Below are 17,994 nucleotides of genomic sequence, written 5' to 3' on the forward strand. Positions count from 1 at the left end.
CCACATAATTTTGTTTAGTACCCCACCTACAATTAATGAATGGTGGAGTTCGGCACTGAGAATCTATATCAGAAAGTTTTATATGAAAATAATGTGCAGTTCTTCTGTTATAGAGGAGTGAAGATGAGGAGTGATTGTATGCAGCTTATCGTTCGAGTCAATGCATAAAATCTCACAACTAATGGTTTTCAATCCACCAGAATTTACCCGACTCAAACGTATTTCAGCATGCTAAATGCAAGGCAACGCTCTTTGTTTGATCTCATTATTTAAACAGCAGCATCTTATCATTGATTCGTACAAAAATCGTTCTATTTATAAGGTGATTTGTTCAACTCACGCCTACGATGGCCAACAATAAACAACTAACTGATTACATTGCACACAATGCATCTTCTGGTAAACAGTGTCAGAACTTTTGATCATGTTAACGGTATAGCTAGAACACTCATATGCGTTCCATCATTGAATCATTTGGCAATCAATAATGTTGATACCCAATTAAGCACGTGGCTCGAAATGACGAACCACATGAATTCACACAAAACAACTCGTTGCGCGCCAAATGATTCTTTCAACGATCTAGTGTTCCTTTCTTCGACGGCCAAACACTTATGCAACTCGTTATGCGCCAAACACCTATCGATGATCTAGCAATCATTGGCGACTTTTTCAGTGGAAAATTCCATTGTCCATACAAAATAACTTTATTGGTTTTTCCCACTTTTCCGGTAAGTTTTCCTAATTTTTTTGATGTACGAACCCGGTGGGGGTAAAAACTGATCAAACAAAAAAAAAGCATCTCAATCCGTCCATCCGTTCTTACGTGATGCGATTACAAAGAACGATCTCTGCATTTTTATATATATAGATAGATGTCTTAGAATTTCATGAAACATGAAGATCTGGTATTATCTCGAAAAGATTTCATTCTAAGACATTCGACAACAACAAAAAAGTTCCAGAGACGAATTTAAAAAGTTCGGGATGACACTAGATTTCAACGTTTCAGACAATTCTAAGGCATTTGACATCTAAAAACTTTATTCGATTTTGGAAATCTCAAAATTTTCCCAAATCCCAGAAAGTTGATTCCATCAACAAAATTTTTTCTCGGGATGACACTAAATCTCGACGTTTCATACAATTCTAAGACATGTTTCGGGATTTGACGACTGTGATTGATGATTAAATAGCGAATTTCGGTTTGTCAGTCTAATGGAACAGCAAAAGCGACTTATTGATTTAATGTCCGATAGTACCAGTATCACGCATAGTGTAGTGATTACTGTAGTGTAAACAACTCATTTTTTCAACAAAATGTTGATGACGCTATGTTCATAATGACATCAAGTTCATCCAAGTAATTAATTTTGTCTCTGAAGTAACTTCCGTAATAAGGACCTACATTCACTTCACTTGATTTCCACCGTGAAGTGATACTGGTAATCAAGGATGGCTTTTATCGTATCATAGAACGCTCGCTCGCAACTCTTCCACGATTGAATCAGTGCCATCAAAGAGAAACGGAAATCATCGCAACAACAAAAACCTGACATGGCTCATTTAACATAGAATCGACACCAGTGCGAGAGCGAATTTCTCTCGATGACAATTCTGAGAATCAAAGGTTAGCACGCTGCTGTGGGGATCCTTTCTGACGCAACAAATAGTCGCTTATTCTCGTTTCGCGATCCGATTCTATACAAGCAGTTGATAATTGCGGTAGAATCATTTTACTATTGCCGCTTATTCTAACTATGTGCATATAACCTTTGTGCAAGTTGTTTCTATGAAAATGTATGTGAATGCTCCACACAAGGGTTTTGAAATATTGCAACCTAGTATGAGAATCATGAAGTTGAATCAACGACTCGATTTTCTGCGATAATTGTCAACTTGCGATTCTCTCTTGGGAAATTCCACACAGCAACGATCATTATCAGACTGTAATTTTTTTTAAGGGCCGTGAAATACTCAGAGTATGAAGTGGAGCGAAGGAATGTAGAAAAATTCTCTCGCGGTTCATGCATTGAGAGACTCGAGTTCTTGTAGCATCTTCTATCGGATTGAAAATGTTGTATACAATATAGATAGCAATATAGCAGCTTCTGTGAAATTTTCGGCAATCACCAACACTGCTGGTAATAAGGGCCTCTATTAAAAGAACAGGGTATTTAAATTTTGTAATAAACGCAGAGTTTCTGTAAGTAGACCTATGTGACAGCATTGATGTTTATAACTAAAACTAAATACTCTGTTCTTTTAACAGATTCCTTTAAAAAGGTACAATAAATCACCGAAAATATCGGATATTGAAGTAACAAATCGTTTTTGCTGTTCTACTAAGACTTTTGGCATAAAAAAATCGATTTGGAAAATTTCATGAGATGGCGATTTTTCAAGATCTTAAATTTTCAAAACCGTCAGGCAGCACCCTGTACCCGTATCCGATTTAGCTCAAATTTCGCATTTCACTTTTTTGATGTTCTTAAGGGGTGGGTTGGGTCTAACACATTTGCAACATCATTTTTTCTTTATATTTTCTTATAGTAAAACATTTCAGGAATATTCTGTGAAATTTTTAAGCCTTTCGGAACAAAATTCAACATGCTATGAACCTTTATTTTTTACTTATCTCATACTGCGAAGAAGTAAGAGCTCGGTACACAGACCCAAGAATTTTGCTTCGATTGACTTCAAAACTTGACAAAACTTTCTTGAAATGTTTCATTATAACAAATTATAAAAGGAAAAATATGATTTTTTGAAAATGTTCGACCCTACGAGCTCCCTTGAGTAACAAATTGTTTCCATTTATTTTATAGACAAAAAACTTTAAGCGCGTTTTTCTTGTAAGCAGGTTTTGAAAGTCCGTGTCCATCGTCATTCAAAAACTACTGCAGCAATTTTTGTCAATTTTTGCACACACTTTCTACATATAAAAACCAGGCCCCAACGTTTTCCCTTTTCTTGTTTGTTACTTTTGGGAGGTTTTATAGCTACAAAATGGTGGATTATTTTATGAAAAATCGTAGTTTTCACTTTGAACAACGATAAAAAATTAAAAAAAATTAAAAAAAAATCAAACAGAAACGTTGGGGTCTAGAAATGCTTCTACTCTAACTATGCTGCTTTGATTTGTTAACTTCTGATTAGTCTGCGCTGAGATACAGTGGACACCGCAAATCATGATTTTCAAGAAGCGATCTCAAAAATACTTCTTCACCGACTTATTTCTCAATATTTTTCCACGAAAAAAATTACAAAATGTTGTTCGAATGATGCTTTGTATTATGCTAAATATTTGAGATTATTTGGTTGGACGAGAGTTCTGAGGCCATCGTCCAAGTACCATGCGCGCGGGTGGTTTAAGAAAATTTTTGATGAAAATCTTTAAAAATTTGCCAAAACCAAAAACTTATAGACTTTTGAAAAGCTTTTATTTATATGCAATGCAAAAAAAAGGCTTAAAAATTCCGAGGATTTTCCGAGTGTTATCAAAATCAGCTCTGAAAAATGAGTGTTTTTGTGATCATTCACAATTAATTGGAAAAATAATGCGATGACATGATATTTTTTTCTCGAATAAACCATTTTCTGGTTGCAAGGATCACATTCAGACATATTTTTGGAAAAGCTTTTCATGCTTGTCATGGAAAATCAACGAAGTTCATAACCGATTTCGTTGCGTTTTGACGAAATGGAAATACTAAATGGAATACAAATTATTTCGCAACAATACTAATTCAATTTATAAACGGAATAATGTTAGTTTTGTAAAGTTTTCTAAATTCGAAGTTTGAAAGTTTGAATGTGTGTAATAATTGTGAAAGACTCATTTTTCAGAACTATTTTTGATAAAACCCTCCGAATTTTTCAGTCAGTTTTGCCATACAGTTAGATAAAAGTTTTTCAAAAATCTGTATGTTTTTGGTTTTGACGAATTTTTCTAATTTTCCATCGAAAATTTCCCAAAACCACCCGCGCGCATGATACTTGGACGATGGTCTCAAACATTTGAGCACTACAGTTCAACGAAATTAGAGATGACTCTAAAATATTGGCACCCTAATAAACACGCTATTGAAAATGAAATTTTTATATTTATTAAAGACTGTCCCAGAAAGTATGGACGCAACCAAAAACCACTGCCATTTCGCAATGGTTCAAAATCTGTCAATTTTTATGGCTGCGTCCTGTTGTTTACACTCTTCTCTAACCACTTGTGCAGTTGTTTATTCGTTTTCAACAGTTTGTTTCGAAATGCGTGGACTTTTAGCAGAACAACGTTGAAAAATTGTGTACAAATGGTGCACAGAACGCGGACTGTCACTGAGAAAGATAGTAAAAATGGAAGGAGTAAGTGAAAAAGCTGTGCGAATTGCAATCAGGAAGTTCGGTGAGGATAACACCTTTGAGGATAAACCGAAAACGGTTAGAAAAAAAGGTTCTTCTAACCCTCAGTTGAATAAACGTATACTGAAGGCATTCGAGCAAAAGAAGGAAGTTTCAGTTCGGGATGTGGCCAAAAAGGTGGGCACTTCGAAGTCAAATGTTCTTCGTGCTAAAGAACGTTTGAATCTTCGAACCTATAAGAAGCAGAAACAACCAAAACGTAGTCCGAAACAAGAAGCATCGATCAGGCCGAGGGTTCGAAAGCTGTACAATACGATTCTTGCTGGAAATTTGAACTGCATAATCATGGACGACGAAACCTACGTGAAACTCGATTACAAATCTTTGCCGGGACCACAATATTATACGGTGCGAGAAGGGCAAGTGTTAAACCAGTCCGAGACATCGATTGAAGTCGAAAAATTTGGTAAGAAAGCTATGGTCTGGCAATCAGTTTGTAGCTGCGGTAAGATTTCGAAACCCTTCATCACCACTGCTTCAATGAACAGCAAAATATACATCAACGAATGTTTACAAAAACGACTTCTACCCATGATTCGAAGCCTCAAGAATCCTGTTGTCTTCTGGCCAGATCTGGCTTCTTGCCACTACTCGAAATCAACGGTAGAATGGTATACTACCAATAATGTCACTTTCGTCCCAAAAGACATGAATCCACCAAATTGCCCACAACTTCGACCAATTGAGGAATTTTGGGCATTAACGAAGGCACACCTTAGGAAACATGTCTCGGCAGCCGAAACCATTCAACAGTTCGAAAAAGATTGGAAAAAAGTGTCAAAACTTGTCGCCAAGAAGTCTGTACGGAATTTAATGAGGAACGTTCGCAAGAAGGTGCGCCAGTAGTCTACAATGGCTAAGTAGCAAATGTTGAGAATAATATTCTGTTGTTGTAGTCTAGTATTATCAGTATTTCGAATAAAGTTTGAATATCTAACACTTGTGCATTATTTACAGCGAAATCAAAGTGCGTCCATACTTTCTGGGATAGTCTTCAGCCGGTAATTCCGGAACAGGGGATAAAATTCAATAGGGTTCTATGGGATTCAACCTAAGCTTGTGAAGATTGGTTGATCGGTCTTTGAGAAATTTATATTTATATTGCACATTTTACCCCGTTACTCAGCTACCGGAAGTCGGATTAGGATGAAATTCAATAGCAGGCCATGGGACTAGAGGATCTTTAATTCGAATCTGAATTCACCTACAAATTCACTGTTTGAGCTGTCTTGTATCTTTCAGGATTGAAACCCGAATACCGGTAAAACTGAAATAAGATTATTTGGTCGTCCACTCTCCAAATCTGTGAGCCCGATAAACCCGATTAATTTATGTAAAATTTTTACGCTAATCACCCTGTATCTCCTGAACCGGAAGTCGGACCTGATTAAAAAACAAGCAGTTTATATGGGACCTTTAGATCTTTTATTTGATGGTTAGATGAACGAAATCAGTTCAGCCAACTACTAGTGAAATAATGAGTGACATTATTTTATATTCATCACATATATCATCCAGTAGTTCCGGAACCAGAAGTCGGATCCGGATGAAATTTAGAAACCTGTTGGCTGTTGAAATAAGTCTAAGTTCGAAGAAATCAGTTAAGCCATCTCCGAGAAAATAATAAAATATACGAATTTGCTTTTCTCGACGAACTTCTTCAAAAAAAATAAGGATGTCAGAAATTGTGTTTTTCCAGCAATTAGTGTTGCTAGCAGTATAAACCAATATAAATATGAAATTGTTTTGAATTTTATAATACTGCCCTCTTTCTAATACATATGTCATGTTCGAACGATTATGTTGCCAAAAACGAACCGTGCTAAAATCGAAACGTCATGAAAAAGAGTGCTATGTATTGTCGTTTAAGTGCTAAGAAACAATTGCTTAAAACAGTATTGAAAATCGTGTTTCACTTTGCTCCGAAATATCGCTTTATCATCAAGCGAGTAAAATTCCTACTACTGGAATAAGGCGAAAAGTCACTTACTTGGAATAAGGCGAAAAGTCACTTATTTATCGATATCTCCGTTATAAATGGACGGATTTTAACAATCTTCGACTTGATGCCGAAAAAATTGTCGAAAAACTGTAAATTTTGACTTAAAACTTCGTATAATTCAAAAAGAGCCAACATTTTATCTCATAATCATTCAATAGCGTTTAGGATGACGGAGAGACCTTTCATTGCGACTAGTTTGATCAAAAGTAGTCTAGTTATCTCTGAGACCACGATCTGACCTTGTGGACAACACACATAACGACACACACACGGACATTTGCACAGTTCGTCGAGCAGAATCGATTGATATATGACAATCGGGCCTCCAGACCTCGGAAATTTTTTCTAAAGTTTTAGCGAATTCTATACCTATTTTGTATATTTATAAAAAAAGGTTAAAAACGAAAACATACTATGGAATCTAATACAATGTGTACTTCCGGTACACCACCTGATTCTGATTCCTGAAACCGAAGATTGCAGCATATTCAACTACTTACAAACTAAATTATTCGAATATAATTGTACAACAAATAGAAACTAATCTGTTGAATTATCTTCGGGACTCAGAAATCTTCAAGACTCTTCATGTCAACTTTAAATCCCAAAGTTTTAATGCATGAAAAAAGACAGTTCTACATCCTTAAGTGGAGGTTTCCCACTGATTTCCAGAAGATGTGCTCAGTCAATTGTTTCCGAACGACAGGACAAAACCGGTAAGCTCGCGTCATCGTTTTCAGTGATTTATGATGATTTACATCTCCCACACAAATGTTTGAAAGCAAACAATGCTTCGAGCGTCCCATTCCACAGTGCAGTGTAAGAGAGTCACAAATGGCAATCCATTGAATCCTGAGTAGGAAAAAAGACGTCTTCGCCAGCGGCACTTTGCCGTGAAAGACCAGCACGCTTTCCGCTATTTCTTTTCATCGCATCATCTCATAGAGAGAGTAGTGTCATGTTGAAGTAGTCCCGTGTATGACCAAAACCCGGAATCCATGGCAGTGCACCCTGCATGCATGGTTCTTTCTAGGTTCGAGGAAGAGAGTGCATCCGACAAAAACGTAGTTCCACTAGCAGAACCACTTGCCCTTTTTTTGAATCCGGCAGACTGAACAACCTTCGAAACTAATCTTTCATGGGCAAAGGAGCGTGATTTTCACGTTCATGGGATGGGAAATTTCTTTATGGGAAGTACTCATATCCCGGTGATATATGACTAGCTTTTTTTTTGACTCGATCCTCGAAAAAAGGGACGAGAAATGTTTCCTGGTTTTTTGATGAAGTTTTCGTGGTTGGGTGATTGTTAGATCGGAACCTATGATTTAGATACAGTAATAAACTTTTTAGCAGCGACGACAGATTGTTGGTACACAGGAAATTCTGGAACGTTGTTGATATAAAAAATATTTATTCCTAAAATCCAAAAATGGCTTCAATAAAAAATAAGTCGCTATTTCATTTTTTTATCAAATATTGTCAATCTGATTCTGTTTGATAAATGAATATATTAGCCAGAAGAAATATTCATATATTCACATATTCACATATTCACATATTCGAAAACAATTCTCAAAACAAGAGTATCAGCAATAATACATAGGTAACTTTCTGAAATAATTATGCGGATAGAAAAAAATTATTTGCCGATTACGTCACTTGTACGATTAAATCTCCGAAACTTGAAATGTCAGCCATATGATCTTCGAAATTGAGATTTTGAATCATCAAATTTAGTCTGTGATGTGACAATAAAAAGTGCAAAAACTTCTACTTCCTTGACTGCCCACATTTACATATCAGCTCTATATTGAAAATCGACAAGTGGAGAAAAAGTTGAATAGATATTTCGGTAATAATTCGCTTTTTTCACTACTGTGATGCTTGATCCGTGATACTATTGAATCTCATAGATATTTGGAATGGAATATTGCATTTTTGTCATTCGTTTATATAAAATCTGTTACGCCACAAGATGAGACCCATATGCGAGTACTGTTGTTAAGGAACGAAAAAATACTCGCATACCGGTCCCATCTTAGCATGCTATGCTTCTCTCGCACGTCACCAAATTTCATGTTTGAATTTGCATTCGTGTGAAATTTTTAATCGTTCGATTTAATTAATTTTGTGGTATCATGTCAGGTCTTGTTGCAATTGAATTGTATGGTGGAGACTCTTCCACGGAGCTCAAACAGTGAATTTGTAGGTGAACTGAGATTCGAATTAAAGGTCCTCTAGTCCCATGGCCTGCTATTGAATTTCATCCTAATCCGACTTCCGGTAGCTGAGTAACGGGGTAAAATGTGCAATATAAATATAAATTTCTCAAAGACCGATCAACCAATCTTCACAAGCTTAGGTTGAATCCCATAGAACCCTATTAAATTTTATCCCCTGTTCCGGAGTTACCGGCTAAAGACTGTCCCAGAAAGTATGGACGCACTTTGATTTCGCTGTAAATAATTCACAAGTGTTAGATATTCAAACTTTATTCGAAATACTGATAATACTAGACTACAACAACAGAATATTATTCTCAACATTTGCTACTTAGCCATTGTAGACTAGCTGGCGCACCTTCTTGCGAACGTTCCTCATTAAATTCCGTACAGAATTCTTAGCGACAAGTTTTGACACTTTTTTCCAATCTTTTTCGAACTGTTAAATGATTTCGGCTGCCGAGACATGTTTCCTAAGATGTGCCTTCGTTAATGCCCAAAATTCCCCAATTGTTCGAAGCTGTGGGCAATTTGGTGGATTCATGTCTTTTGGGACGGAAGTGACATTTTTGGTAGTATACCATTCTACCGTTGATTTCGAGTAGTGCCAAGAAGCAAGATCTGGCCAGAAGACAACAGGATCCTTGTGGGTTCGAATCATGGGTAGAAGTCGTTTTTGTAAACATTCCTTGATGTATATTTCGCTGTTCATTGAAGGGTTTCGAAATCTTACCGCAGCTACAAATTGCTTGCCAGACCATAGCTTTCTTACCAAATTTTTCGACTTCAATCGATGTCTCGGACTGGTTTAACACTTGCCCTTCTCGCACCGTATAATATTGTGGTTCCGGCAAGAATTTGTAATCGAGTTTCACGTAGGTTCCGTCGTCCATGATTATGCAGTTCATATTTCCAGCAAGAATCGTATTGTACAGCTTTCGAATCCTCGGCCTGATCGATGCTTCTTGTTTCGGACTACGTTTTGGTTGTTTCTGCTTCTTATAGGTTCGAAGATTCAAACGTTCTTTAGCAGGAAGAACATTTGACTTTGAAGTGCCCACTTTTTTGCCACATCCCGAACTGAAACCTCCTTCTTTTGCTCGAACGCCTTCGGTATACGTTTATCCAACTGAGGGTTAGAAGGACCTTTTTTCGACCCGTTTTCGGTTTATCATCAAAGGTGTTATCCTCACCGAACTTCCTGATTGCATTTCGCACGGCTTTTTCACTTACTCCTTCCATTTTTGCTATCTTTCTCAGTGACAGTCCGCGTTCTGTGCACCATTTGAACACAATTTTTCGACGTTGTTCTGTTGAAAGTCCACGCATTTCGAAACAAACTAATGAAAACGAATAAACAACTGCACAAGTGGTAGAGAAGAGTGTAAAAAAACAGAACGCAGTCATAAAAATTGACAGATTCTGTACTATTGCGAAATGGCAGCGGTTTTTGGTTGCATCCATATTTTCCGGGACAGTCTTTATTGACATATTGCACTTATGTCATTATTCTATCGTTCCAGTTGTTTACCACATGTGCTGAAACGTCCCGAGCTTAACACATAGATGGCGCTAGTTTAATTACAGGCACCTTTTTTCAGTTGATACAAACCTTTTCAAAGACAACTGTTAAAATTTCATGTTATTCTATTCATTAGTTTGTGAACTATTGTGCCAAGAGTAACGCTACTTTTGTTATTTTCAGAACAATGGATCAAAAACAATTTCTTGTTTTAATTTTCACTGCTTCTCTATGAGAAAATATTCCGTTCAAACGAAGCAATGGCTTGAAAACTGTTATGGAGACTCCGCTCTATCAGAAACAACAATAAAACGTTGGTTTGCTGACTTCAAACATGGTCGTAGATATCAAAAAAACATGTTGGCTTTATATTGCATGGGCATTTGACTATGAGAAAATTATGTTCAAAGTAATTGCCGAGTTTGTTTACTGTTGACCAACAACATAAACGTGGCAATGTTTGGTCATGTTTAAACGTAACAAACCGGAATTTTTGCGTCGATATGTGACAATGGATGAAACATGTGGAGGAACAAACGACCAAATTTACCGACCACGTTGAAACCGCGTGGATACAATTGTACAGACCGAAGAGCTCAAGAAAAGAACGTGCTGTCTCGCAGGTAGAATTCAATAGACTGCTTTTATTATAAGTTCATGAGTACAATGATATGATCGGTTTGATTGGTTTGAATGTGTGTGTCAGGCGAAGCATCGTATTCACAGGTGACGTGAGTTTAGATGCTAGGTAGTAGCGAGGGTTGTTCATCGATTACGTTCGAACATAAGCCGCCCACCAAATTCCGGTCCGGAATTTCATTACTTAATCGTCTTGAAACGTATTCATCGCTGTCCATGGGTATCAAACGAATTCGCCGGATGTCTCGTTGTGTGATTCCGTTGCCAGTTTTCAGAGATGCTACTCGGACCAATCCATCAGGTCCTGGATGAACTTCCACTATCCGTCCAAGCGGCCACTGCTTCGGCTTATCGTTTTCGCCAACCAAAAGTACGAAGTCACCAACCTTCACGTTAGATGCAGATTTTTGCCACTTCGTGAATACCTGCAACGATCGTACATATTCCTTCTGCCATCTTGCTCGAAACTCCTGAGATACACGCTGAACAAATTGCCAACGCGACATAGAGCTGACACGGCGTTCGAGTTGGTTGATTTCCGGTGCTGTTGTCAACGGCCTCCCAATCAGAAAATGCGCGGGGGTCAATGGCTGCGGGTCCGTTGGATCATTGGAAATCGGTGTGATGGGACGAGAGTTCATGCATGCCGAAACCTGTGCCAAAAGAGTCGACAATTCCTCGAACGTGTATGTGAAATTACCTGAAATTTTACACAGCAGCTGCTTGGCGACCTTGATACCAGCTTCCCAGAGCCCTCCATGGTGAGGAGAGCGTGGCGGAATAAAGTTCCACTCGACACCCTTGTCGGCAAGAAAATCTGCCACGATCGATTGGTGTGCATTGGAATTGAAAAGATTTGCGACGTCCTTCAATTGCTTTGCTGCTCCACGAAAATTTGTAGCGTTGTCGCTATATACCTTTGCTGGCATACCGTAGCGACTGGTGAACCTGGTAAACGCCGCCAGAAACGATGGTGTACTGAGATCCGATACTGCTTCCAGCCATACCGCCTTTGTAACGAAACAAACGAACAAGGCTATGTATCCCTTGCTCGATGCAGCTCCACGTACCTTACGGCTTATGATATTCACCGGACCCGCATAATCTATTCCTACTACAGAGAACGGAGGCTGTGGATTCAAACGAGATGATGGCAACTGACCCATTTGCTGACGTAAAGGTAGAGGTTTCATTCGAGCGCATGTTACGCATTGCCGAGTGATTTTACGAGCCGCACTTGTCCCATACGGTATCCAAAAACGTTGACGAGAAATTGCTAGCAAAGTTTGCGGTCCGCAATGAAAGTTGTTGATATGGGCGTCATATAATATTAGAGAAGTGAATATAGAACGCCGAGGTAGCAGTAGCTGGTGTTTTGTATCATAATTTAGCTTCGATTGACGGATACGGCCGCCCACCCTGAGAAGCCCGTCTGCATCCAAGTAAGGATCGAGTAAACGAATAGAACTTCCGCTAGACACAAATTTTCCTTCTTTCAAGCGGTTGATATCATTCGAGAAGTGAGATTTCTGTGTGTGCGATACATATATTAAAAGAGCCTTATCCAACTCTGCAGATGTTAGACGTTCAGGTCCACGGGAGCCGAATCTCAAAAGACGAGCAGTGACACGTAGCAACATTTGTTTGTTTGGGTAGTAACGATTTAACATCTCATCTAAAAAATGATTTTGATATGCGACCATGAGACCGACTGCCATAGATTTTCGTTCACGGTCTACTTGTTGCCTTTGTGCATCGTTAAGATCTCGATGTGGTGATGAATGCTGCCAATTTGGACCATGCCACCAAAGATTATTCGTTTTCAAATTAACAGGAAGAGCACCTCGCGATATTATATCTGCAGGGTTGTCGTGGGTACCAACGTGATACCAGTTGATCGACGGCAAGAGAGTTGCGATTTCGGCTACGCGATTTCCAACATATGTTTTCCATCTAGACGCTCCGCCAGATATCCATGCCAATGCTACCTGGGAATCACTGTAGGCTCGAATTTCGTGAAACTGTTTTGCCAAAGCTGCAGTAACATTGCTGATTAGACGTGCCAAGATCACCGCCGCATTTAACTCCAAGCGAGGTATGGTCGACCGACCCTTCCCGATCGGTGCTGTTTTCGATTTTGCACAAAGAAGATGCGATGAGTGGTTGCCATCTTCGTCGACGGATCGAATGTATATGCAGGCGCCCATTGCCTTCTCGGAAGCGTCACTGTAGCCGTGCAGGTAGAGTCGTGTAAGGCTTCGAGCGTAGACGACTCTTCGTGGTATCTGAAATGAATTGAGAGCGAACAGATTCTGTGCTAAAACTATCCAATCATCAATCAACTCACCAGGGGGAGTTTCATCCCAGTCCACCTTCAGCTCCCACAAACGTTGCATCACCAACTTCGCCTTGACGATGATTGGAGCGAGCAAACCCAGAGGGTCGAACAGGCTGGCGATTTGCGACAAAATGATACGTTTAGTGGGCTGAAGGATCTTAACTGGTTGATAGGAAAACAAGAGCTCATCACTGCACGGCTGCCAGTGAATTCCAAGGGCCTTGATGGTTTCGTTTCCATTTAATTCGATCGGGATCCTAATTTCGAGGTCTGCTTCGGATACACCTTCAAGGGCCCTGTTACAATTAGACGCCCATTTACGCAGGTGGAAACCTCCAGATGCAAATATTTCCGAAAGCTGTTGTCGTAACTGTTGAGCTTCTTCAGGAGAATCTGCACCGATCAAAACGTCATCAACGTATGTCCCCTTCAATGCCTTCTGGACCGCATCCGGGTAGTTTACAGCAAAGAGATTGAGCAACTGTTGAACGCATTTTGTCGCGAGGTACGACGCCGGTTTTGTTCCGTAGGTGACGGTGTTTAGAGTGTACTCATCGATGTCATCTTCAGGTTTCCATCGCCATAAGATTCGTTGATAATCACGATCCTCCGTTGCAACTTGCACCATACGGTACATCTGCTGTATATCACCAGTAAGTGCAATAACTGGGAAACGAAACCGTAGCAGAATGTCGATGAGGGAATCTTGTAGGACAGGACCACTCATTAGCACGTCATTAAGTGATTTTGAACTAGTCGTTTTGGCCGAAGCATCGAAAACGACACGGCATTTGGTTGTAGTGCTGGACTCCTTCAAGACGCAATGGTGTGGGAGGTATACTGATCCAACCGGTGCTGGTGTTTTGGCGAGAGACATATGGCCTGCCTCGAGATACTCACGCAGAAAGGAGTGATATTGTCCCTTAAGCTGATGATTTTTGGCCAACTTTCGCTCAATTTGCTCAAGCCGTTCAGTAGCGATTTCACGAGATTTTCCTAGTGATTTTGGATCTTCTCGGAAGGGGAGACGAACTTGGAATCGACCATTGTTGTCGCGAACGGTGTTCTGTTCGAAATGTGCCTCACACATCCTTTCTTCTTCACTGAAGTGGGGACCTGGATGCGTGTATTCCTCCATCTCAAAAAATCTTTGCAATTGTTGAGAAAGTGTATCATCAACGAAGGTGATTAAACAAGTAGAACTGATAGGGGCCGCTTGCGGTGGTGTTTCATAACGACCTGATACCACCCATCCTAGCTTCGTATTTTGAAGAATAGGCAGACGACCTGCTGGATCGAGAACAATTTGTCCAGGTTCCAATAGCTCTAAAAACGGTTGAAGGCCCAAAAGAATGCTGATTCTTCCAGGATTATGAAATTGCGGATCAGCCAAATGTACGGAATGTGGAATTGGCCAATCTTCGATATTCACAGGACGCAATGGAAGGTCGGCAGAGATTTGATCCAATATGGCACACGGAAGGCTAAACTGGTAATTTGAGCACCTGGAGGCAATTGTTACGGTAGCGCCTAAACTGGAGTGTGTGCTTGTAGACGATATTCCTTGAAAATCCAGGTTTATAGGCGATTTTTCAACACCGAGCTGATCGCACAAATCTTTTCTGATGAAGCTAAGATGTGATGCACAATCGAACACAGCGCGAACTGAATGTGGTCGACCGTATTTGTCGAAAACGTCAATAGTAGCCGTCAAAAGAAGCACGTTCGTACCATCGAGATGATCAGATAGGTTAATAGCTGATATAAGCGCTTGCGGTGATGCAGAGGTATTTTCTTCGAGTGGTGTCACTTGGGCTGCTGGTTGAAAAGCGTTGTGAAGCAACGTATGATGCATCTGTCCACATTTTCGGCAGAAACCCGCCTTGCATTCTTCTCCACCATGGTTCCTTAAACAATTCTGGCATAGCTTCTGTCTAGAAACCATAAAGAATCGATCAGCTGAGCTAGCGTGTGTGAACTTACCGCATTGGTACGGTTGATGACCAGGTCTCGAACAAATGCCACAGATGACTTGTGTTTGTTTAGTAGCAACTAATGCAGAAAGTTGCTTAGATTGGGGCCTTAATGCTGGAACCTTATTAGCTGGGATGGTGCTAGAGATCCGGGACCGTTGTGATGATTGCAGGGCTGAGCTTCGATTATCAATAAATTTCAACAGTGCGTCAAAACTTATATCATCCTCTTCAAGGTCCACAATCCTTTGACACCACAGTTCTTTAGTGTTCGAGTCCAACTTTTCATACAGAACGTGTAGTAACCAAATGTCTCTTTCTTCGCGTCCGAGAGCTGCTAAAGCGCGAATCACTTCATCCGAAACATCGTGGAGGGAGCGCAAACCAGATGGGGACGACGCTGTCAATGATGGTTGGCTCAAAAAACGAGTGATGTGCAGATTAGCGATTGCACGCGGTTTATTGTATCGCTCTTTTAACTTTTGAAGAGCTGGTTGATAGTTAGCATCCTCAACATTTAGATGCGAAATCAGTGTAGCTGCTTCTCCCGCCAAATGCGTTTTGAGAAAATAGAGTTTCTGACTGGGACGAAGTGATGGATTTTGATGCACTGATCCACTGAACAGATCGTAAAACGATTGCCATTCCAGAAAATTTCCGTTGAAGATCGGAAGACTCATGCGCGGCAGCCTTAAGTCCGGCAGTGCGGTATTATCGGCTGACGTTCCGTTGCTTGATGGCGGAACTAAAGTCGTTGACGCTCCTACGTTGGATGTGATTGCTTGAAGAAGCTGTGTTTGTTGCTGAACTAGTGCTTCGATGACGCTAGTGTTGCCACCATTTTGTTGGTTGAAAGTGACCTCGTGTTCGACTGGCTCCAAACGTTTCTGAAGCCTACCCAAACCCTTTTTCAGTGACAAATACTCCTCTTCGAATGCGATCTGATGCGTCATTGCTTCCTCGTAAACAGCTTCGTCGTCTGCCAAATCAAGAATTTTATGATGAACAGATAGATACGATGACCAAATGCTGTTGAGGTTATCTATCTCCGTGAGAACATCTTCGGCTTCAACATTTTCGGAGTCTTCCATTTTTTCAAGACAACGACCTACTCGTTCCAGCCGCGGGGCATACGATTTTCTTGTGCGGATTAATTTATCCATGACGATATTTAGCGGCAGTATAACTCCAATACACACGCGGAGTGCTTGCACACGTTATCTTCGCTATCAACTCGTAAATGTCCACTAGTCGTACGAGAGCAACGTAAAATCGACAAATAAACTCGCGTTGCTGGTCAAATTATGGTTATCCGGTTCGAAGGACCAGCTTTTTGGAGGAACAAACGACCAAATTTACCGACCACGTTGAAACCGCGTGGATACAATTGTACAGACCGAAGAGCTCAAGAAAAGAACGTGCTGTCTCGCAGGTAGAATTCAATAGACTGCTTTTATTATAAGTTCATGAGTACAATGATATGATCGGTTTGATTGGTTTGAATGTGTGTGTCAGGCGAAGCATCGTATTCACAGGTGACGTGAGTTTAGATGCTAGGTAGTAGCGAGGGTTGTTCATCGATTACGTTCGAACAACATGGATTAATCATTTTCCTCCGGAATCAAAATGATCGTCATCTGAGCGGACAGCAATTGGCGAACCTCGTCTAAAGCGCCCGAAAGCACAACAATCGTCTGGAAAGGTTATTGCCTCGGAATTTTGGGATGTGCGTGGAGTGATATTTATCGAGTATCTTTAGGAAACACCTTTAACAGTGAACATTGTATAACTTTGAATATGAATATGAAAAGAAAAAAAAATTGTATCATCAATACAACGCACGTCAATCAAAACAATGACAAAACTACTTTTTTTTCGCCTACCACACTCCCCCACACCAAAAAGCTTCAATTTGGAGCCCCCTGGTAGTGCACGCAACTAGTCTCAGCGGAAAACAAGAAACAAATAAACACTGGCAATAATAATACTAGAAATACAAATTTAATTTTGATAAAAAGTCCGCTGAGATTCTATTTTTTTTTTTTTTAAAGTTATATTTATTAAGGCATAATCCATTAAGGTTTACGATGCCAAGGGCTTGTCTATGTCTGTGTCTTGAGAATACAAAAAAACACAGAGAAGTAAATGTTGTGGAAAACGGAGTGAAAAAAGGGGGTATGGAAACGAAAAGACTAAGAACGACAGAGTTCTAATTAGTTGACATCGAGATGGTGAAGAGACATGGGAAGGGGAAGCAAAAAATTAGTGACAGCAGAAAGATCTTGTTAGTTTCGATGAAGATGGTGGACAGTCGGGGGATGGGGAAAACCGGGCGGATGTTAGTAACGAACCTGTAGGTGAAATTTATTCTTAGCCTCAGTTGAAGTAGCGTCAAGGAAAAGGAGCAAATTAATGAGTAATATAACAGATTACACTTGTACGTTAATGTGTTTAAGGTACTTATAAATGAGGAGCATATAAAGACTATCCCGACTCGCCAATACATCTCGGATCGGAACCTCAGGTGGTCTACCTCGGGCCCTAAGGGATTTCTTAAGCTCAGACCTGGCTTCACGATACTCTACGCACGACCACACGACATGCTCGATGTCCTGATAATCCTCGCCACAGGTGCAGAGACCGTTCTCCGTGAGCCCAATACGCCGGAGATGTGCGTTGAACGTGTAGTGGTTTGATATTAGCCGAGACATCACACGAATGAAATCGCGACTCACGTTCATCCCCTTGAACCAAGGTTTCGTCGATACCCTAGGGATAATGGAATGTAGCCATCGTCCCAGTTCGCCATTGCTCCATGAAGCTTGCCAACTTTCAAGAGTTTTCTGATGAGAGATACTGAAAAATTCATTGAAGCAAAT

General features: G+C 40.1%; 2 protein-coding genes across 7 annotated transcripts in view; one reads left to right on the plus strand and one right to left on the minus strand.

The window, feature by feature from the left end:
- LOC131430449 (Kv channel-interacting protein 1-like) overlaps positions 1-17,994 on the plus strand; it is a 251,462-nt gene that overhangs the window by 82,485 nt on the left and 150,983 nt on the right. The window lies entirely within an intron of this gene.
- Positions 10,903-16,206, minus strand: LOC131429254 (uncharacterized). The gene has a single exon (XM_058593305.1). It carries the CDS (start codon positions 16,204-16,206, stop codon positions 10,903-10,905), a length of 5,304 nt encoding a protein of 1,767 aa, XP_058449288.1.

The sequence above is a fragment of the Malaya genurostris genome, chromosome 2, assembly GCF_030247185.1.
Source record: "Malaya genurostris strain Urasoe2022 chromosome 2, Malgen_1.1, whole genome shotgun sequence".
NCBI classification, from domain to species: domain Eukaryota; kingdom Metazoa; phylum Arthropoda; class Insecta; order Diptera; family Culicidae; genus Malaya; species Malaya genurostris.